At 31.3% G+C, this 24,504-nt stretch overlaps 1 protein-coding gene across 34 annotated transcripts in view; it reads left to right on the forward strand.

The window, feature by feature from the left end:
• Positions 1–24,504, forward strand: part of Ppfia2 (PPFI scaffold protein A2) — a 453,020-nt gene that overhangs the window by 139,338 nt on the left and 289,178 nt on the right. For 24 of the 34 annotated variants that reach the window (XM_026391450.2, XM_026391453.2, XM_026391455.2 and 21 more), the window contains exon 1: positions 15,139–15,219. The exons of the other annotated variants lie outside the window; for them this stretch is intronic. In XM_026391450.2, the coding sequence (XP_026247235.1) occupies positions 15,139–15,219 (81 nt within the window). Of the gene's footprint in view, positions 1–15,138; positions 15,220–24,504 lie in introns of those variants that run through there. 34 annotated transcript variants of the gene reach the window in all.

Here is a 24,504-nt window from a genome sequence, read left to right on the forward strand (position 1 = left end):
TCATCCTTTTTGGATCCGGAGGGGGAATTTTTTTTTTGAGCCATATGAATCTTTATTGTTTGAAGCTTCCATACATCTACTTTTTTTCCTAAAAATGTAAATTGTAGATCAAATTGTGAGATATTTTTACCTTTGATACATTTATTTTGATATACATTTATTTTGATACATTTATGTATTATGCTCTTTCAAGAAAGAAGTATTTTTTTTCTATTTAGCTAATCAACTTATCTCTACTAGAAGCCATTATATTTTAAAATGAATAGGTTTGTTTTGCTTGTGGCCTTAAGGAAAATGACATTTAGTGTTATGAATATTAAATCTTAATAGCTGAGTACTAAAACAGGTATTTTTTAATGTGTTCACATTTTTTATCTCCCTAGAAGCAGTTGAATGTTTCCAGGAAAACATATTTAGCATTTTAGTTAGAAAAATAATGAAGATCTTATTAAAATTTCTTGTTCTGGAAAAAAAAAGATTGTTTGACATTCCCAAGTAGGAACAGATTTAATGTCTTGCAATAGATTCAAACCAAGTAAAAATATTTACTAGTTCCATTCACTGTTCAGTAGGTACATTTTAAAAAGCAATCCATTTCCAGGTAGAAATTTAAAGGGTGAGGGGACTGCTTTTGCTGACCCCTATGACAATTTAGGTTTGGAAAGCTACAGGTCTAATATGCATGGTTAACCACTCTTTATATATCTTTTTCACTAACCACTTAACTGCCTTTGTACATAGCAGCAGAGTTCTGAAGAATAGAAGGTGCTTTTACTAATTCAGATGCTCCTGGCCATTTGTCAGAGAGGAGTGACATTTTGCCTCACTCTGAGTCCAGAGAAGTATATAGTATGTAGCATATATACAACCAAAGAAAGTTTCTAAGACCATCGTTGAACAGTGACTTCACCCAAAAGGAGCAGTATGGTGTCTTTCATAAGCAATCTTTGTGTCTTCATTTTTATAACAATATAGATTCAGTATTCTAATTATGAAAAATATCTTTTAAAAATAATCATGTCTGCCATTTGAGTTGTTGTATCCTCAGTGCTTAGTATAAAGCCTAGAACATGATAGTCACTCAATTAATAATCATTAAGTTTATTCATTAAAAAAAATCTCAATTTAAAGAAGTTGTTTTTAGCAGGTCATTGTCACCCAGATAAGAAATGCCATGGGTATCAAAATTAGAATATTTATGCATAAAAATTCTTCCCAATGATTTATAAATACTATGTTGATCATTGCATTTCAGTGTTCTTTGCTTTACCCTTTAAATTTGAGAATCATTAGCTGAAACTAAAGATTACCTGTGTTCATGTATTTAATAATGATTTATTAACAGCTCTGTTTCAGACTTTGGGCTAAGCAATGAAAATACAACAGCTGATAAAACAGAAAATATCTGTTCCCTCATAGAATGAAGATATATATATATATATATATATATATATATATATATATATATATATATATGTAATATGATATATATATAATATGTAATATAATATATATATTCTATGTAATGTAAAATATTTATAAATACACGAATATATACACACATTTATTACACAAACACACACACACACACACACACACACACACACACACACATAGATACATAGAGAGGGAAAGTGCCATGAAGAAAAAGCAGATTAAGGAATGGGGAGTCACCATATGCCTTTTTACACTGACTTCAGTTAGGGACTTTCACTGACATTGGTTAGACATTTATACATTGGAGGTGTCCTTGGGTGGGCAGGTTAGAGAACTAGGGACAAGGAACAGCCATGTCTAAAACACTGAGACAGATTTCACGTAGGATTTAAAATCACAGTTCACCAGCCTCTTTTCCCTTGCTCTACTTCCAGTCCTTCCTCCCCCACGCTGTTCTGCTTTTCTTCACTGCATAAGTCACTTTCTAAAACATAATTTAATTTACTGTTTGTCTGTTTCTATACTTCTTACTACAGTAGAAACCCTACATGGAAAGTTCTTCTTTATCATGTGTCTCCATGTTTCCTAAATGCCTAGAATAGTATCCAACTCAAGGGTGGTGCCATTAGGGACACTTAAAAGGTGAATATTTCACTTCTGAATGACTGAGAGGGTGACAATGACATTAAGTGCTTTATATACATTATCTCACATTTTCACAATGTCCTGGTTAGCTAAAATGTGCATTAATCCCCACTTTTACAAAAAGAAAACTGAGGCTCAGAGAAGCTGGATCCAAGTTTTATTCACTAGAAAGTAATAATATGCTCTTAAGTGAGTTTAATACTAAAGCCCATACTTTTAACTGCTATACTGGATTGATTATTTAATAATAAGAATAGTATAATCAGAATTCAAAGACATGTCCAATCTTTGCACCTAATCAGTTCAATAGGATTAATATTTATTCTGTGTGAGTATGACTGCCAGTGTAGATAATGCTCTCCACACATTATAATCATGTCACTGATTATGTGCCCTTTTGATATTAAAGGAAGGCATTTGTAATAAGAATTTCTGCATTTGTTATGAAATGTTAATATTTATGTTTCTTTCATTTATTTATATGTGGTGAATGTCAAGCACAAGGAAGATAAACTGAAGAAATTAGTCTATGCCTATAATTTATCATAACATAATAAATTCTTAACTGTGTCTTTGTGCCCTCTAATCAGCAAGCTTCACAATTATGACTTGATCATAATCTTTTAGGTGTCTGTATTTCTAGTTAAGAGGTTTTGATCTGGGATATTTTTAATAATTTTAATAGTAATTTTTAATTCAGTGTCAATGTGTATAATATGAAGTTGTGCTATGGTTATTCCACTTCTGTGTGTCATTCAACCTTTTTCTTCTTTATCTAGTTATAGGTCTTGAGTATATACTCATTCAGTTTCACTGAAAACACAAAAATGGTCTCATGACTGCCAGAACTTAGAAGAGAGCACCAACATAAAAAAAAGAAAGATTTTTTTTAAGGTAGAAAGATATACTTCTCAAAGAGGAAATATTAGCTAGCAGATTTTTATATCGACAAGGCAGTATTCTCAAGCTAAAGATTGAGTTATTAATTTCTCAAAACATTCAAAACTCCTTCTCCAACTTGCTTAGAAGATGTTCTTGCTTTCTCTAGTTCCCTTAAACATGTATAAACTCCTACTGCCACAATTACCAGCAGGTTGAACCCATCTGGTCTGCCTTCCCCCTTTATCAAAGATGGTAGCTGCCTCCTCTCTAAGCCCATCTCTCCTTTTTTTTAGATTATATCTTTTCTTATTTACTTAAGGACATTGCTGTAGAAATGTACCCTTTTCATCCCACGTCATCAATCTTTTGTTCTCTTCTGGAGACTTTCTTTCAGCACATCAGCATATTCTTTTTTTTTTTTCCTCTCCCTCCTTTCCTTGCTAGCCACTCTTCCATTTCCTTGGTTTTTCTTTGCTTTCCTTTGAAAAAGTATCCCAAAGAAGTGTTGTATAAACCCAGCTTCCAATTTCTCTCCTTCAGGGACTTTTTATATACCCTTCGTTTTTGTCCCCATCAAGTCTCTATTGAAGCCAACCTGTACATATTTAAACTAATGGCCAATTCTCAGTCCACAACTTAATTGACCTCAGCCGTATTTGATGCAGATAATCACTCCTACATTCTTTTTTTTTTAAATTTCTCTTTTAGTTGTCAATGAACTTTCTTTTATTTATTTATATTCAGTGCTGAGAATTGAACCCAGTGCCTCACACATGCTAGACAAGCGTTGTACCACTGAGCCACAACCCCAGCCCCGTACATTCTTGATTCATGTTAATCACAAGACTGTCCTGGTATTCCTCCAATGTCATCAATTGCTCCTATCCATTACTTCTTTGTTGGTCTCCCAGGTCTCTGGTTTGGACATCTTCCTTGTTTACACCACTTCCTTGCTGACCTCATTCCAGTCTGTTGGTTTTCAATCTGTATGCAATTATGGTCTCCATATTTTTATATCCACCTACCTATGTGACATCTCTATTTAGATGACTAACAGAAACCTCAAACTCAACACATTTGCAAAATTTAACACTGAATTTTTTTTTTCAAACTTGCTTCTGTTGCAGCCTTCCCCCTCTCATTTGGTGGCAATTTATTTTATCCTTTCACTATTTAGGGCCAAAGTTTTGAGTATCTGCTCAGGCCAATGATCTTGCACTTATCCTTTTTTCTTTTCTATCTTTCACAACCCACATCTGATCCATTAGGAAAATGTGAAAAATTCCATATGATTAAAATAAGTTGTTAGATAGTCGACTAAAATATTTTTATGTATGAAATCAGTTAATCAATAAGGTATTCATTAGTCTTTTTTTCATATTCTTCACTGAGTTAAAGCTGATGTCAGATAAGGAAGTACAAAGATATAATTTTGATTTACACTGTGGCTTTGTAATTAGACTGGATTTCAAATGATCTGATTTTTCCATTTATTAGCTATGTAATCTTAAACAAATTGCATGATTTCTTTTTTAAGACAGCTTCCTTATATATAACTGAGGAATTAAAATTTCCTCCATTTGAGAATGGTATGCAAGGTAAAACAATGTTTGGAATATAATATTATTCAATAAATGATAACTACAGAAGCATTGTTATTGCTCTTAATACAAAATAAGACAAGACAGTGGTTGGCTTTGTCTTCCAAAGAAAATTCTTGAAGAAAGTAAAATTAAGGAGGAAATTATATAGTTGCTGCCATAGCAACTGTGTCCATAATGGTTTTGAAGAGTAATGAATAAGGTGGCCTGAAGAGTGCATTAGTTTACTCCCTGTTTTTGCTGAATATTATCCTGGTTGCAATCTCTTCTAATCTTTTTTACAACTTTAGATATAGGATTCTGATTGTAATGTCAATCTATCTAAATTTCTTTTTTTTTTTAAATCTGCTTTTTGTGATTTCATCCTAGCCATGATAATGTATCTGAAAGGCCCTTGTGTAGAATTAGTTACTGATTCTTCACTTTTTCTAATCTTATTAACATCAATATTTCTTTGAGATGGTATTAACAAAATAGCATAAAGTTGAAAGCATTAGAACATCTACCTCATTTTGTTTGAAATTTTATTTTACCTCAAATGATATTTCTCCCAATGCTGTGAATGTATACAGGGAGATGAACATGACTGCCTGTACCCTTGGGTGATTGGATACATGCAGGTGTGCAATGGGATGTGTTCCTTTATCTGAAAATAATCCATTAAAGTGTCTGAAAAACCATTTAAACTACTAGGCAGTATTTAATAAAATTTTATGGATTGTTGGTTAGAATATCTATGTTTGGTTATTCTCTTCTCCATTCATTCACTACAATCTTGCCAATTATACACAAAGTAGTGCATTCAACCCAATAAATGTTAGCTATCCCACTTACTAACTACAAGAATCTACTTTTTCATTCTCAGGATTATTTGGTGAATCAAATAAAATAATATTAAAATGCAGCTCACAAAAAGAGATAAAGCAAAAGAGAGGAATAGAAGGGCCTTTCAGATACAATATGTTCCAAATATTTCTCAAATATTTATTAGATACCTACTGTATGTCATGTGCAGTCCTTGGTAGTGATACAGAAGAGGTCACAAATCCAAAATTTTTGCACACTAAGGCAGCATATTGCAATTCCAACTTGAGCTAGTAATTTTTCTTTCTGATATTAAAAATTCCAAATTCTACAAGAGACAGAATTTTTTTGTATCCTGATACAAAAATTTTATCACAGAGCATGATAGATTATATATAGAAACTGGACAGTGAATGAAATAACAAGTACAAGATTACCCAGAGAAGTGTTTTGTTAATTCACAAATTTCTAATAATTTTACCAATTAGTAACAAGATGTAGTTGAAACTTAACATTAAAACTATACTGTATAACAGAGCACGTAGGGAATTTACCAATTTAATTTTAATATATAATTGTCTATACATGGTTCTCATACTAAAAAGTAAGCCAAAATTTCTCAAGCAGCTCTTTTTATACTTACAAAAAACATAATTCAAAAATTCTTTCAGGTATTCTTATGAAAACTTGAACTTTGTGGACTTCAGGTATCCATGATGAGATTAATTTTGTGCCGGAGACTTAATATGATTTGTATAAAACCTGTCTGACATCGTGTGTTTCAAAACATGATATAAATTTAGAATATAATAAAATTATGAAGTTTTAAGTTTCAAGAGATCTTCTAATCAACTAACATTGGTCCATTAAAGGGCCAAAAAGTAAAAAAAGAAAAAAAAAAGAAGGAAAAACCACACCAAAACAAAAAAAAAATCTGAATGCTAAAGATTTATGCAAGTTAATATTTATAATTTAAATACTAAGATCTTCCTGGCCTATGAATATGATATACATGAAAACATTTTTAAACATGTAGTTCAAGGAAAGAGAAAACAAAGTAAAAATAAGAATGAATAAGGTATGGAAAGATGCCATTTAAAAATTTCTAATTTAATTTCTAATAACAGTGCGTGTGTGAATACACACATGCACATATTCATATATGTACACGTCTACATATCTTGCATGTGCACATAGATTAACTTTATGAGAATGTATAAAAATGACATCAACATCAAAACATGAATAAATGCCATATTGAATATGTTTGTCCCACTATAAGTCAAAGAATATGTTTTGATTTCAATATGCTGTTGATTTTTAAAAATTTTGATAGAAATCCTGAATGATCTCAATACTTTCGAAAGAATATCTTGATTTTTTCATTTTTTAAATTGATTTTATTATCATTTTTAAATACGTGATAACAGTGAAATACATTACAATCCTTAATATGCCTATAGAGCACATTTTTTCGTATCTCTGTATATAAAGTATGTTCACGTCTATCTATGCCATTATATATGTACTTTTTTTGCATTACAATTCTTAATACACATGAATACCACAATTTTTCATATCTGTTTGTATATAAGGTATGTTGACACCCAATTCAAGTTTTCATACATGTACTTTGTATAATGATGACCATCACATTCCACCATCCTTGCTAATCCTCTGCCCCCCTCACATTCCACCATCCTTGCTAATCTTCTGCCCCCTCCCTTTCCCTCCACCCCTCTTCCCTATCTAGAATTCATCTAATCCTCCCATGCTCTCCCTCCCTACCCCACTATGAGTCACCCTCCTTATATCAGAGAAAACATTCAGCATTTGTTTTTTGGGGATTGGCGGACTTCACTTAGCATTTTGGAACACCTTCAATAAATGGTTAGTTAGGTTTAAAAAAAAAATCTCTTTTCTAGGAAGGAAGTCTGTGAGTTATTAGTAGTTTCTTTTAGTTGGGATCCTCTAATCCAAGGTTTCACTGCTGAAATGGATGAGATCTGTTGGATGCAGTTTCTCATTTTTGTGGTACAAAATGCCCTCACTGATCGCTTATGTCTATTTAACTGTGGCTGTTGTCTTGAATGTCACAGCTCTTCTGTAATGATTCACTAGATAAATGTAGGGTGAATGAATGAACCTACACCACATGCACAGCCAATGAGATTGTCAGGCAGTAGAAGACCCGGAGTAGGATGTAAAAGTAAATTCAGGGCTTTAGCTATCTGTACAACGTCATCCTCCCTGCATTTTTTAGACTTTGTGATGCAAAGATAAAGGTTCAGATATATCTAGAGATAAATATGAGGAGAAAGAGAAAGAGAATGAGAATTTAGCTAACAACATATATTTAGCTAGCTTTCATATGCCATCCATATGGATTCACTAGGACGCATTGTCCATCTGGGCTGGAAATTGCACCCCATCTGGAATGACTTATGACTGAATGCTTGCTGACAAAATTATTTGTTTTATTATAGTGAGATGGTACAAGTTATACTAATCTCTTCTCCCCCTGTCCCCCTTCACACTTTTCTCCTTCTCTTTTCCCTTCCTCCTCCTTATTTTTCCTCTAGTATGTTCTTTTTCCCCTGGGCATTTATCAGAAACTGAGAGAAAATGAGCAGCCCTTTCAGTGTATTCCTTTAAGTCTTATCACACTAGCAAATTTTTGAACTTTTTACCCAACACCCATAAATGAATGAAAGAAAGGCTATAATCAAATTGTTTGTCTTGAAACAGAATATATCTCATAAGACTTCTTAATCCAAAATTATTTTAAAGGGATATAAAAATGTTTGAGCTAAATCTTTATATTGACAGAATATAAAATTACAGGCTGTATTTTCTGATTTTCTATAAATCCCAGCTGATAACATTTCTTACAGGAGGCTTAAGAGTAATTATTCCTCAAGGCAAGAGAATGACTTCTGTGAGTGGTCTCTGAATCTATTAAAAACAAGTGTCTGGCTTTAGATTCTTTATGTCATCCATTTTTAAAAAAGCATAATTCAGTGATTCTGTCCATGTTTTCACTTTCAATCATTTTCTGTAAAAATTTAGGCATTTAAGATAGCTGGAATTAAACTTTCTAGCATTTATATTCTTCATTTACTATTCTTGGTACATCTTGAGGTAGCTTTTTTTTTTTTTTTGGTGGCACTCTGCACTCTGTCTACAGCAATTTAAATAAACACATTATTTTCCCTTCATATAGTAGACACCTGAAAACCAGTTATTTTTAACATGAGCCAATTAAATATTATTTTGTATGAAGTATTTTACTATACATTTTTTTACTTTCAAGTTAACACTAAATATATTCTATGATACATTGAAAGCAATCAAACTCTGAATGAAGTTTCTTGACAACCTAAAATAATCTTTGACAGCTATTTGTCAACCTAAATAAAGGTGTCAAAATATACTAGTCCAAAGTATGAAAATATGCCTCTACCTTTTATATCTTTTTTTTTCCAGATAAGAATGTTCTAATTTTACTTGGTTTTAAGGAAACATACTGGTGGATAGTTAAGTGTCTTTACTAATTTGGTTAAGTGTCTTTACTAATTTCACCTGAGAAAATGTTTATATATGCAAATCGAGCACAGTTACTTCTTTTGTCTTGAGGTGCTTTCAGCCAGGTTCTCTGGTCATTTCACACCATTGTATACGTTATGAACATTGATAATTCTGTTTGAAAAAAAACATCAACCCTCTTTTACCAGGCCCTCTTCAACATAGCATTCCAGTAAAGTTCTCTCTAGATGAACTCATTTGGAATCCTTGAAGCTAAGTCAATCCTTAACATTTCCTCAACTGTGTTGCAGTTGTCTTTCTAGTTAACTATTAGTTTGAGGTTTTTCCACCACATTTAAAGCTTTTTAAAGATCAGTAGTGTGGATTTTGTAATTGTGTTCCTAGGGCCTGGAAATGGTACCAGGTAAATTAAAGGCATTTGTTAATTATTACTTGATTAATGCACAGTTGAATAAATAAATAAATAGTAGATGTTGGGAGAAAAGGAAAAGGAAGGGATAGGTGTTATGGAATGGGTCCCTCCTCCTTTTGTTTAAAGTTAGAATAGTCACTCTGTCCTTGCAAAGGTATTCTCTTCCTGGAATCTCAGTTTTCTCATACAAAATTAATATATTTATGGGACAAAGATGGTATATGGATTAAATTAAATGACACATGCATGTCTGACACATAGGTGCTATGTTTGTTCTCTCTCTTAGGTTTTCAGATGACTTACTTTCTCGAAGTCAGCTCTAATCAATCAGCTCTGGTGAATTTCCTCATGTACTTAATTGCTTTAACTCTGATTTAATCTGTATAATCCTCATGGAGTCAAAATGTTTAAAGTATGAGTTCTTCTTTCAAAGTAGATTAAAAGCCCCTCAAGGGTAGACATACCTTTCTGTTTACCATGAGTAGTAATGACCCAAGTCCTGGTTGTTTATGTCTGTTGTTCTGGCATAATGATTCATGGATTTCCTTTCTCCCTTTAAATATGTTCCAGTTTAATTATAAATGATAAGATCAATAACCATAGTACTATAGGGATAAATGTACCATTTACATTAGTATATATGCATTTTTTAAAATTAATAAAATACTCTAGGAATCAGTTTCTAAATTTAAAAATCAAAACCATCAATTTTTCTTTATGAATGAGTAAAATTTAGTTCATACATAAAAAGCATATTTCAATGTGAATAACTTCATTTTCTCTAAAGATTTGTTCTGGTGTATGCTATGGCTAGATACTATTTCCAAATATTCTTAAGTGAAACTTTTCTCTTTAAATACTAAATTATATCTGATATTTGATATAATTCTACACATACAGTTTATGAGTAAAAAAATTATTTTTAATGATCTGACAGCATGGTTTTAAAATGCTCAATTTATTTGTGTTTTTATTCTCATGAACTTTGGAAGTTCCTGAAATCTATTCTTTCAAGTGGCATTAGCAATTTATAGGTCTTTGAGGTTTTATTCTCTGTATTTTCCACTTACAGAAAGGGGAGGAAAAGAAATATGAGTGGTTTTGCTGATTAGTGCTGCATTTTTCACTTCTTTAATTGTGAGGAAAAATTTTAAATGAGGCATTATTATCTTCTTCCACAGAGGAGGAGACTGAGGCTCAGCATGGCACACTGAATTCACTGTGCACACTTAATTTTCTTGTTTGTGTTCTGATAATATGGTTGAAGTTTTGAATCTCTAATAAAATCAAAAGTCCAGCCAACTTGAAGTTATTGGTCATATGAGAGAGAAATAATGTTTATTTCAATTACTTCTACCATATTGTATAAACAGTACTTTTGTTCAGTCTACATTTATCAGATCCCTGATATGTGTTTGATTACAAGGATAGATGTTTGAAAATTATTTTAAATTAAAGTGCAAAGACTCTTCAAAGAATACAAGAATATAAATATTTTAAGAAAATTATTTTCTTCTATTAGTCCTGAAATGTATAATTCTGCGAACAGTTTTTGGTTAAAGAGGCATGCATTAAAATCATTCTACCCTTTCAGGATAGCACATTTCTTTTTTTTTTTTTTTTTTTTAAAGAGAGAGTGAGAGAGGAGAGAGAGAGAGAGAGAATTTTTAATATTTATTTTTTAGTTCTTGGCGGACACAGCATCTTTGTTGGTATGTGGTGCTGAGGATTGAACCCGGGCCGCACGCATGCCAGGCGAGCACGCTACCGCTTGAGCCACATCCCCAGCCCTCAGGATAGCACATTTCTGATGAATCTTGCTATATTGCATTATCCCAGAGATACAAAACTTCAAGGGCCAAACTGAAGAACCACTGAAAATATAGGTTTTGATGTAGAGAAAGTTAATATCTTGAATAGAGAGGTTAAACATCATTTTTCAAGCCAGGTATGTTTTTATCGTTAGCTTTCAATAAAATTGATGAAACTTAGTGAGGCTCTAAATAACTTAGTGAGGCTCTAAATAACTTAACAAGACCATGTCTCAAAAGAAAAAATAAAAGACTAGGGAAATGGCTCAGTAGTAAAGTGGCCCTGATTTCAGTCCCTGGTATCAAAAGGGAAATGAAAAGAAAGAATTGATGATTTAATCAAAGTATCTGAATAATGATTGATTGTAAAATATCTTTTGACTTTAGTGTATATGCAGAATTAAAAGAATTTAGTAACACTATCATTTAAAATATCATAATAGCATATGTTTTTCCTGTACCATGCACTTATTTCTGTGAACTGCATTTCTCAACAAATAAATCCATAAAAATAAAAATTAAGATTTTGTCTCATTCTAATAGTATGTTAAAATTTATATATAAGCTATTTTGAAAAAAAAATTCAATCATTTCACAAGACATTCAATTCCAATAATATTGTACTTTTCATGTTTCATATTTATCAGCATTTTGTTATATTTATTTTATTTTATATTGTATGTTAATAATATTTGTAAATGCAAATCTTTCCAAAACTGACATTTTTTAACACTTATAAACTTATAGTTATGAAAAATTAAACATTTTTTAACTTTATCATTTACAAGTATATGTAACATTTTTGCATTAACAAATTACAATCTTAGTAATGAAAAATTTGAACTCAAGCAATATTGGGAAATAGTATAATGTAGTAAGAGAAAATTATGTACAGGGAATGAAAAGGCATATAATTTCTCCCTACTGCCTCCTGGGTAACTTATAGCTATTTCCTACCCATCCTGCAAAAGATATATGAGGCAAAACCAAGTGTAATTACCAGATAAATTAAAATTATTGCTGATGCAAATTCAAAATGTATATGAGATTATTCAAAAATATGTGAGATCATGCCAGAATATTTGATTCATTGACTTTTCAATAATAACAAGGAAGATGGTGAATTTAATCGTCTAAATGATGTCAGAACCAATTTACAGATAAGCATAAAATTACATGGAGGTTATATATGCACAGTATTAATCTACTTGGCAAACGTTTCCCCCCTAAATCCTAAGCTCCCCAAAGCTGCAAGTTTGTGTTGGAGACTCTGTTTCTACTCACAGTTCTTTGAAGAGCATGAGTTAGATGCTTTTAACCTACAAAAGGGAATGCAATTTTAACATGGGCCTAGCAGTGGGGTGAACCCACATTTTCACATATATCACTAATATCCACTGCTATTAATCAAATATAGTCATATAAAAATTTGTAAATTCATTTGTGTGAATCTCTTATGGGTTAAGAAATGAGGGAAAACATAAATTTGAAAAATGGAATATTGTTATTGCCTAAATAATTGTGAAAATAAAACAAAATTCTTTAGGTTTACCTGCAGTGGTATAGTTATGGTTAAGGAGATTAACAGTTTTAGGAAATCAGACATGATTTATGTAAGAGACAGTCATTTTTAAAAGCCATGCAAGTGCTCCAAAAGCAAATGGATTATAGTATATCCAAGGGACATGGGAGGGGAGCAAACTGAGGTAATGGAGCTGCCAATGGCCAAAGCAGGGTCAATATTACCAAATACGTAATATTAAATCATCACCCAAAGGGTGAAATAATATATATGCATCTATACTGATAAAAATGAATGATTAAAAATGATTGAAGAAGTGACAAATCTTCTTTACAGAATTATATATATATATGTATGTATGAATATAGATATATAGATATATAGATATATAGATATATAGATATATAGATATATAGATATATAGATATATAGATATATAGATATATAGATATATAGATATAGATATATTTTTTTCTCTCCTTTAATTGTAGAGCTTAATTTCATCCCTTTTCCCATACTGTTAAGAGTTAACATGATTAGTGACTAATTCCAAAGAGAAAGTATGGAAAGGGAAAAATAACAACTGTTACAAAGCTGGCAAACACTACTTAGCCAAAGGATGAAGGTTAAGATCACTATTAATACTATGAATATTATGTACCACTGATGTGATGTGACAAGAAGGATGGTTCTCATAGTGTTCTTCCACAGTACCCAGTTCCCTCATCAAAAAGTCAGGACAACATCAGACAAATATGTTTGATTAAAACATAAGACCATAGGATACATGGCCATGACTTCTCAAGACTTATCAGGGTGATGAGGAGAGCTAAGTTACTTTAACAGCCAGAGAAACCAGAGATATGTGACAACAAAAATAAATGTCTAGAGTCAGTTAATGATGTACAAATTTCAATTTCTCTACTTTGATAATATATCATGATTATGTCAGATTGTAACAATTGGGGAATCTGATTGAAGGGTACAGTAGAACTCTTTATCCTCTCTTAGCAGCTTTTCTATAAATCTGTAATCCTCTAATTAAAACTTTTTTCCTCTTATTAAAATTTGATTTAAAAATATTCTCTGGTTTATGTAGAAATTTACTTGTTAAATAATTACCTATATACATAACCTATATGATTATAGAAACCCCATCTAAGAAACTGAGAAAAAATGTTCACTTTCTACCCACTGGTTTTATAAATTGAAAGCATAATTAGAGAATCTAAGTATAAATTAATGATAATTTGTTTTAAGAACTTTCACCTTCCTTTTGTAGAATCCAGTTCAAAGCCTTTGATTCCTGGTTCTTGGTTGTATAGAACTATGTCAACTTAGATACAGTCACAAAGAAACACTTTTGGATCATTCTGTTTTATGTCTTCCTGAAGTCTCCGCCTTTGAACCATGTGTAAATGGAACATTTATTTTTACCTCTAGAAGTTGTCAAGTCATCTGAATATGATCTTTTATACAGACTGAATAATTTGTTAAAGGCATAGAAAACATGAACATACTTTGCAAATAACTTTTTTTTGCAGTCAATATTTTTGGAACTTCAGTTAGAAATCTTCAGAGATATTAATTGTTCTCTGTGTAAGTTTGTATATGAAATAAATTATTTAAAATAAATTTATGCTACTTTTTTAAGGCATTGTTATTGTCAAGCTTATTTTTTTTGAGCTAAGATGGGAAAATGAGAAAATAAGGGTAACACTGATATATTATGTTCTTTTGGTGTTCAGTATTTGCTTTGTATTTGTTATTAGTTCTGATATTATAGAGACTTACTGAATTTTATACATTGCCCCTCAGTATCCTAGCCAGCTGTGGTATACTTGCATCTATAAATTATAATTCTTTTTAAAAAAATGTGTAAATAATATTATCATCTTATTGAAAATACTGAGGGTTATGAAGAAATTGGAAAACATACAGAAATAAGAGTGAAAAAACAGTAACTTGTAACTGAATGCAGCTTTAAGCAGTATGTGAAACATGCTTCAGGTTAGTCAGAAGAGGTCCTCTGAATTACACTGTGCATGCTTCCCTGAAATGAAACTGTATGTTATTGGTTAACCAGGATATTTAGCATAATCACTCCGCTAGACTGTGGTGGAGGGAGGTGATTATCACTGAGAACAGATGGGCAGGTCCACAGCACTGCCAGATTCTGCACAAGCTCCATTTATCGTTGGTTCTTGCGTTTTTCCTTCTGTGTTTTAAAATTTTTTAAAACATTGTCTGTTCTAAAGAACTAGCTGCACAAAAGGCCGGTGGCTGATGCCCTTTCAGCTTAGATTTCAAACGTAGAAGAAAGATTCAAAATGCTATCACTGTGTATCTAAGAAGGATGGGGCAGATTTCATTTTACCCTGTAGTCTCCCTCAATGCATGCACGGATTTATCTGTACGCTAAGCTCTCTGCTCTGCATCTGTAGCTCCTTGTGGATTATATTGTCTCTGTGATCAGAAATGATTTTCTCGGATATGAACACCGTTTCTGGCTCCCCTAAAGTGCATCCTCCTAATGGGACCCGGTTTTATACTTTTCAAGTAAGTGTGCTTTAAATGGCTTCACAACTTAGGAAGTTAATATGTAGTCAAACTTTTAATAATGGGAAATATAAAGAAGGGAAAACTGAAAAGTGTGAAAGTATTGAAGAGGATTATGGAATGGACAATGTGCATGTCAGCTTAATCTGTTTTAAAGTATTGAAATGGGCTGTCATTGGATTCTCTGTGAATTCAAAGAAAATAATAGTAGACACTTAAATTTTCACAGGGATTTTAAATCTTTATATCCTTGAAAAGTTTTTGAGATGTGTTGTTTCTCCTGATATTATTTATGGCTGTAATGTGTGCATTGCACAGTTACTCTCCTTATTCATCACAGAGAGAGTAGAATTAAAAGACATCTTTATGGAACTTTGCAAACCAAGTCCTCTGGGCTAAGTAAAATGTGTTATATTTCATATACATAGCTTCAAATAGTTCATGTTATTTAATTTTGTTATGTGTGCAGTGTACAAGCAATAAAAAATACAGTAGTCTTAAGTACCATGCTTAGTATGCTTATCAATTCAAGGTAAAGTGGAAACTTATTAAGATGGAAGATTGTCTGTGTTATCAAAAAGTCAAAATGATTTATAATACAAATGTGAATGTGAGTTACAAAGCTGTTACCTACTAAATGTAATTCAATTGCCTGTGAATAAATCAGCCATCAATCTAGAAAATGGTTAAGACTAACCTCAATCAGATCCTACCTCATTTTATCTTTAAATTGCATCTTTCAGTGCTAAGGTTTACATTGTAATTCAGTCATATCATCATTACATGAAAGAGAAAATGAACCTCTTCTCTGTATATTTTACATTATGGAAATCCAAACAGACTTTTGTTTAACAATCTTGGCTGTATAGTCATAATGTTCTGGGAAAAAAAAAATACAAAGACCAAGAGAATTAATAGAGTAAAAGTAGTCAGCGTATTTTTAAAGGAAACCTTGAATAAATGCACATCACATTTTTAAAAGTCTCTTGCCTTTGTAAACTGTAAGCAGTAGATATATTTATTCTCTCTCTCTCTTTCTCTCCACTTTCTATACTTCTATTTTTAATCCTGTCGCCTCTCCTGTTTTACACTGATGCCTACTGATAGTGCAAGTCTGTGTTGTTCCAGAATATGTTCTCTTCCCAGTGGTGATCTGCTTATTGTGGCAGTGATTTAAAATGCAAGTGCCCTGGGGCTGTTCACAGAATTATTACTTTTTCCCTTCTCTTTATACTGAGATATGAACATTGCTTACAATATCCTGTAGCTGACACTTGAGCAGCTTTTGACATTAGGTATTCTACTTGAATGTCTTAAAGTTTAAGGGTCAGTAATTCCATATGCTTAGTCATGACACAGGCTTTTTACAATTCTTTGAAGATCTTGCTGACACCTTTCCTGGCAGTTGATTTTCTTTGAAAACACACTGTAACAATTTTAACCTCTCCTTTTTTGGATCGTGTAATAGCATAGTCATGTAAAACCCCTCGGATTTCAGGTAAAATATAAACATAAGCTCTATTCTCCTTTATTGTTAATTTTTCAAAATGATATTTGATTCTGAGGTTTGCAATACCAAACAATGTCTTTAACTTTGGGTGTTTATCTTTTTGTTGCTATTGTTTTGGGTTTGGAGGGAAAAAAAAAAGAAAAGACAGTTTTTAAAACATAAGAGTTTATCATAGTTGATTCATTGCCTTTATGTTCAAAGGAAAAAAAATTAAACAATTATTTTTCTTATGTACATTAACCTTTTTCAAGGAAGTATACTTTCTTTGGTTAAAATACTGTAAAAAGCAATGAGATGCTGTAAAAGTAACAGACCATTTGTCAAAAAAAAAAAATGTGTCTTGTATAAATGTTTAAATTTTCACAAGTGGTTCTCATTATGGAATGGCATGAATGTGCTTCTGAAATGATCCTTCTTCAAGGAGTTGGTATTTTAATGCTTACTTTCTTAACATTATTCCAGCATAGGAGGTAACATATGCAAAAACATTTAAGATAGCTCAGCATGAATAATACTGAATTTTAGCTCCACTTTCTCATTAAGCATCCAAAATCCCTGTCATTTGTGCTGAAATTGTATGCTATTAGATTTTAAGAGCAAGATTTAGAATATGTTTGACCTAACTAGTTCAAAGGTAAAAATGAGAATCTAAGGATATCTTCAGTACATGATTTTCTTTTACATTGCATTTTAATTTAGCCAGATACATTTAGACATTTACACATATACATGCAAATAATTTTTGTACAGAATATCTATCACTTGATTTAAATTTAATTTTCTTATGTACGATTTCTTACTTCCCTATTACTATGAATATACTGCCTGCATTTTTTTTATTCAGAGGTGCATGGACCCTGAATAGTGCCAAAACCCAGATTGTACTTGATGTTTAATGAATTAATTATCACCCAAAGTTAAGTTATTGAGTACAGTTGCCTAGAAAATGCTTTAGTTGAAAAAAATTAAGACTCAATGCCTATAGGAGAAATACCTTACAATATTTGTATGTATTATTACAGTCAATTTATAATAACACTATAGTATGTACAAATAGGAAACCTATGTTAAAGCAAAATTAAATACATGTTTATATATTTAATATATGCATGTATATACATATGTAAATAAATTAGAACACAGTGAATTTTTTCTTAATTTTATGTCCATAATAATGATATCCCAATGTGTTTTCACAATTATTCCTTCACAGTTCTATGTTTGCAAATAAATATGTTTATCTGCTCTACTAAACTCGTAGATTCACTTATCATGACTTAAACTGTGAGCCCTCCCAGAGGTATTGATGAGCCCTCATTTCCTATAAATTAAATACATTCATCCAGTGGTTGTTCCCTATTATGAATTTACTTGTTTTATTTAATGGAACTCTGTGTAAGCTTTTGTGTAAAACAATAACAAGCACTATATTACTGTCAATAAACAAAGCAAAAATTTCAAACTATTTCTTCTAATCAAAATAATTAATTTCTGGCCAGGGCAATGATCTACTGTAGCCCACAGAAGAAATATTTATCTTCAGGGTACCTTTCTTTGTCATTAAACTCTAGCATTAATGACATATGTGTCAGGCCTGTGTGTAGACATGGCTAACTCCCTTGCCCCCTAATATCCACTGAAAAATTAGAGAAAGACACTTTATCACAAAGTATGAAAACATAGTGATCTGTCATTTCCATGGTTCAAATAAAAAAATAATAATAATCCTTAAAGGATTACTACTTCTTTCCCAGGAAATTGTTTATATGTTACTTGTGATTGACTGTTTCTTCATTAAACCTTCCCATTGGAAAAATATTGTCTTAAAGACTCATCTCAAAGCTAGGTCTTCCACAAAACTCTGCTTCATTCCTTCATGCTATATTAAGTAGTTTTCATCCCCCTTTCCTGCTTAGAACACTATGGATACAGTTATCATGTTTTATTATAATCCTCAACACCATTTTGTCAATGTGTCTCCACCACAAGGATATAGCAAATATACTGGGGTATATTTTTAAAAATATAAATGATTAAAATATGAAAATTATCACAATATGCAACACATCATTTTTTTCTAAAGACATAGGTAGTTAGTGAGGCTTAACTATGTATTAACAGGGAATATATAAAGGAAATTTTGCTTAATACTAGGCCTTTGTATACCACACAATGTTGACATATTCAAAATATCAGTTATATGAGTGATCAAAGAAAAATTTTAATTTTATCATATTTAAATACATTTGTATAGGATCTAGCCAAAAACTTTTTGAAAATGTTGTTTTTTCTTTATACCTCTTTGTCATTCTTCATTCATTGGGTTTTTTTCTTATTTTATTGAGAAAATTTAAAACTTTGATTAGTATATATTTTCACATTTGTAACAGGAAAGAAACTCTCAAATGCATAAATAATTTTCACTCAGATGATATTATTGGTAATTATTATAGAGCAGCACAAGTTATCTTTGTCATCAAACATAGTTATAGTGATTATGGCTTTTCAGCAAAGAACCAAATTTGTATATTTGATCATTTTCATTATGCCTTAGTTCCCAGTATTATTTTAAAACTATGATTTGGAGCACATTATAGCTTTATATTGTTGAAAATTTTAAAATGCATTTGAAAATATCTACCAAATATTGGCACATGTGGACTCAAGGAAAAAAATTAGGAATAAAGGCCAAGTTGTCTTGGCCCTAGAGAGATCATAAGAAAGACAGCCCCTTGGCTTCAGGGTTACATAATAATATATAGGCAGAGGTCCAAGTTATATGAGAGAATTGAGGATATGCTTGTCACCTAATGGTATGCATTGATGATTATGAATGCTAGAAATGTTTCAGGAAGGAGACAAAGCTGCTCACTAGTATGTGGTACAAGCAGAGTTTTGTATAACTGGAACATAACCTGGAGACTGGAATTGACTGTAAGTAAAGTGTACAGAATCATTTTAAATAGGAGCACAGAGTTGACTGTCATCCTCAGGATTTGGGATTTGAGATCTAAGGATTTTCAGTGAAGAATGGCAGGCTTGATTTACTGTTTATTTGGAATGCTGGATCCTCCCATGGGGAGCAATGGGGCTCTAGCAGAAAGAATAGTTTAGTAGCTTTCCAAATAATCCACATGAAATGTTATGATTTCCACATTGTACAGACAAAAGAAATGTTCACAAAAGATGCCCAAAGAGTTATTAATAATTCAGATATCAAGTAATATAGTTTCTGTTTGAATCTAGTGTTTTAAAACATAAATCTATGATCTTTCCTTATAAGCAGATGCCTAAAGTATTGATTAAATGTAGTAGCACAAGTCTTTTAAGATAAATTATTTCTAATCCCATTGATGTATTATGGCAGAAATTTATAAAAACTTGATCCCCTGACTTTGAAACACTATGATAAAGCCACATTGCATTATTAAATTTAAGACTTTCATTTCATTGCATCTTCTCATTTAATCTTAACTGACACAATTTTCTCCTAGTTGGAAATATGTATATTTCTAATAAACTTATGTCCTGGAATTGCTATGAAAGACATAAAGGGAAATTGAGAAAAAATATCTATTCTAACTTTAATTTAAGCATGTTCTATATATCAGTGAGACCAACTACAGAAATCAATAAATATCCCATGGGATTCCATATAGATAATCAATCATAACTCTTCTATTTGCATAAGTTTTTGCTTAATGGAAGTCTGCAAGGTTGTGTGTTTCATAAGGACAGGAATGGTGCCCTTCTTTTCATTTTTAAATCATTAACACAAAAGCAGATATCCTGGCTACAGACATAATGAGTACATAGGAGTTGTATTAAAGTAAAAATTGAAGAGAAGAACTTCTTATTATGCATTATGTGAGTGTTAGTTCTATCCCGACTTAGGATAACTTCCTCATAGAAGCAAATGGTTATAAGATTACCAGGGTATCGTTCACAGTTTTATTTTACTTATACCTAGCTAAAATAGCTTCATGTTTCAGGTAATACCTGGAAAGGAGGGAAATTGGAATTGGGAAAATAACTCTCCAGGCCCTTGAGATGAAGCATTTAATTCACTTAGCACAGTGCCAGATGATTAGAAAGAGCTCAGTAAGCAAGCAACCACCACAATAGCAACAGAACTCAGAGCTGTGGTCCATACACCATAGAAGAGGCGGCAAAGATGGGAGCTAAGAGAAGTTAAGCACAAGGGGAAAGTTAAAAGAATTTATGAATTTGCTGAATATAGGAGACAAAAAAGGACACAATAAAATTATAAATTCCAAAGTTCCTAGTGAGTAAGAATGAGAAGAACATGGAAAAGGAGCAGGTTTGGAAAACCATTTGCTGAGTTCTTTTTTTGACAGATTGAGTAGACAGCTGGAAACAGGTTTGACTCTCAGGAGAGGGATCTGTCTGAGTTGTAGGTGTAAATGTGGTAGACATCTGCTTACAGGGTAGGAAAACTATGGTAGTAGAAGAAATGACCTTGGCAAGAATAAGGAGATTGGGGCAGGGTCAAGGAATGAAAACCTTGAACACATTGACTTACCCAGAATTATTATCATTTTGAGTACATATGCTTGATTAAATTTGCCATCACATTTTAGAAGTTATTTTCCTTTTTAACCATCCTTGAGTACTACCCTTGAAGCTAAACAAAGTTAGATGCTCTTGAATTTGTATTTGCTTTGTCTTGTAAATACATTTTGGAAGCTTTTTCCTCCTGGAATATCATCCCTGAAGGTTAATAAGTTAAATCTTCCTCTTTTTATAGCATACTTACTGCATGGTATTGCATTGTTTATCATAGGACATTTAATTTTTTGGGTCTCTGTCTTCACAACTAGACTGTGAACTTCTAGAGGGTATATAATTTATTTTACTTCACAATTCATGTTTATTTATTGATATGTAATGTCTGTCATAGAAGATGTCTGTGCTGTTTGAATGAATTAATGAATTCACCTGTAAATTGGAGACTGCCTAAAATTAGTTCTCTTCTATTAATTCATCAATCATTTGGCACACCTTGTTAAGTGTCCCTATTATACAGATTTAACAATGTTAGGTAAAACACTTGATTTCTGTACTCAAGAAATCTTAGAGTCGCATAAGGAAAATTATACAAAATCACATTAGCACATTATTTTGTTCTTTAGACACAGATACAAGAAAGCTTTGTCTTTAAATCTTCCACCCCATTTTAATTTTAGTTTACAGTTAAATTTCCCACTGTGACCCTATTATATTGTTTTTTTTCTTTTATGTTTTCAAAATTTTTTATGAATAATAAAGATTATCAAGAAAAAAATGCATAAAATTTCATAAAGAGTATTCTCTTGAAGTAAACACATGGTTCAAAACTAGGTTCTGCCATTTAGTAGAATGTAGCTATTAACAAGTGAAATTATTTATCTGTTCTCACTTTCCTCAACTATTGGAAAATAATAACAGAACTTAAGATATGAGGTTATCATGAGTAGAACATTCAATAGAATATTTATGTAATCTTGTATAAAATATTTATTTTCAATAAAGATGGCACTCAGTCAAAATTAGCCTGTTCATTAATATGCTTTGTAAATATTAGCATAATTTCTTTTATAAACAATCTTCTTTTTCCTATCTTGTATTTAGAAAACTTTGATGTTGAGTATAAAAACCACTTTAAATGCTTCATACATAAGTTAAAGGAGCTTATTAAAAACGATTGCATTAACTTTTCAAAGGCAATTCTATGTAAAATACCTTTGTGCCTATAAAATATTTTATTTCAGAACATTAATACAAAGTGTCTTTTTGAGAAATATATAAAAAATTTATATTTTTTAAAGATTTTAGTTGTATTTTGTAATTCATTCCTTTCCCATTTTATTTTCATTATAACTTAGTTTTTAAACACATACAAATAGAAATTTAAAATTATCAGTTTGTGAAATTAACTAATTTTAGAATACAGTTTAGAATATCTATAAAATTTAAAAAATAGAATATAAAAACAGTAAATAAGTTTGTGTTACTGAGAGTCCACACAGTCAATGTTATTATTTGGATTTTTAAAATAACATTTTATTTGGTAATATAATTAAATTACTAAATAAAATTGCTAGAGTTAAGTAGAAAAGTTGGGCAATGACTTTAGGAAGCAAAGAGAATAACCTAATTCTTGCATCTTAAGTATTTTAGAGTTTATGTTGTTAAAGAAAACAAAAGACTCATAGAAAACAACCTTGTATTTTTTTCTTTTTGTCTACAAAATATAATGCAGAAGTGACAGTTCTGAGCTACTATGTCACATTACATACATAATATATTTACTGATCCCTTTTATTGTGCATTTTTGTTTATCATATTGAGCACATCATTAATTTGTTGTTTCTAAAATGATGTATCTTTGAAGTTACAGTAGGTTTATAGGAAACCACAAGTGTATTTCGATTTGTGTTTCAAAGAAGCCGAAAAAATACAAAGTGGTATAAGCTTCCATTGAAATATTATAAATGTACTCTTTGAAGATTAATACTTTATCACTGTATACATATACTGTTTTATTTTAATAATATTGTGTTTAGTGTTAAAATATTAAATTTTTAAAGAATCACATGTGTTAATATAATGTAGTTCAAATATTTACATACACATACATTTCTTTCATCCAGGATGCACTTATGAAGAGCTTGCTTTAGGTATTTTCAGGGAACAGTTGTAATACATAACAGGTTAAAATAAATATTTTAATACAGAACCATGCAAGTGTAGTAGCATTTTGCTAAAAGAATCAATAACTTCAAATTCATCAATTTGGAAAGACTTTGAGGAGGAACACTATGTTTTAGAAAATAAGTGTTAAGGAATTTCAAAATAACCCCACACAAATATACATAGAAAACTAATTTTTAGACATATATAACTCCATAATTTCTGACTGGTCAAGGGACATGGATCTAATAGACCATCCTAGGCAAATTTTCTACATAGCAGACTTTCCCTAGATTTTTAGGTTTTTTTTATCTTCTTGCAATTCCCAAACATTCTATGGACCCTAGACCCCAATATTTTAGTTAAGTCCTTTCCTGTGCCTAAGTCAGGTCATGTACATGTTCATCCAATATAATCTTTGGTTGGTCATGATCATGAGGAAAAAAATAATTCTGCTTTAACTAAGAAGTTGTGCAAATAGCAGGTTCCCCACTAGCATGATATTTTAGAAAGAAAAATGACTGTTTTGTTTAATAACTACACCCCCTGCATTTCTTTTAACACTTTGCTAGGTTATTTGCATTATAAAAATAATATGTGGATTTTTTTTTTGTCCTGAACATGTTTACTTATAAAAAGCAAAGAAAGCTGGAAATATCCAAAAAGGTGAAGTTAAAGAAAGAACTTAAGCAATAGCTTAGAAGAAGGAATGCCTCATCCTCTTAGGAAAGAAAAAAAAGTAAATGCAAAGAAGGAAGACAAAGTAATCCACATCAAATGACCTCAAATTGATCATTTCACCAAGAATGTGTGGGATAAATGCATTACATACTTTAGAGGAGTGGGAACTTGGGGATACTCTCCACATTGGGGAAATAGAGGTCAAGCGGAATGAGAATCAATCCAGGACTGAAAGCATAGATTTGTAGCAGTCTTAATAGATTTCACTTATTATTCCAAAATGGAAATTAGAATGGAAATAAATATTGGCAGACACTACAAAAATATCAATGGAGGCAAGGATTTCAATGTACTAATGCAATTAATATTGAAGAGACTGAATACGAGTTAGTTTTTAGGTA

Source organism: Urocitellus parryii, chromosome 5, assembly GCF_045843805.1.
Source record: "Urocitellus parryii isolate mUroPar1 chromosome 5, mUroPar1.hap1, whole genome shotgun sequence".
NCBI lineage: Eukaryota > Metazoa > Chordata > Mammalia > Rodentia > Sciuridae > Urocitellus > Urocitellus parryii.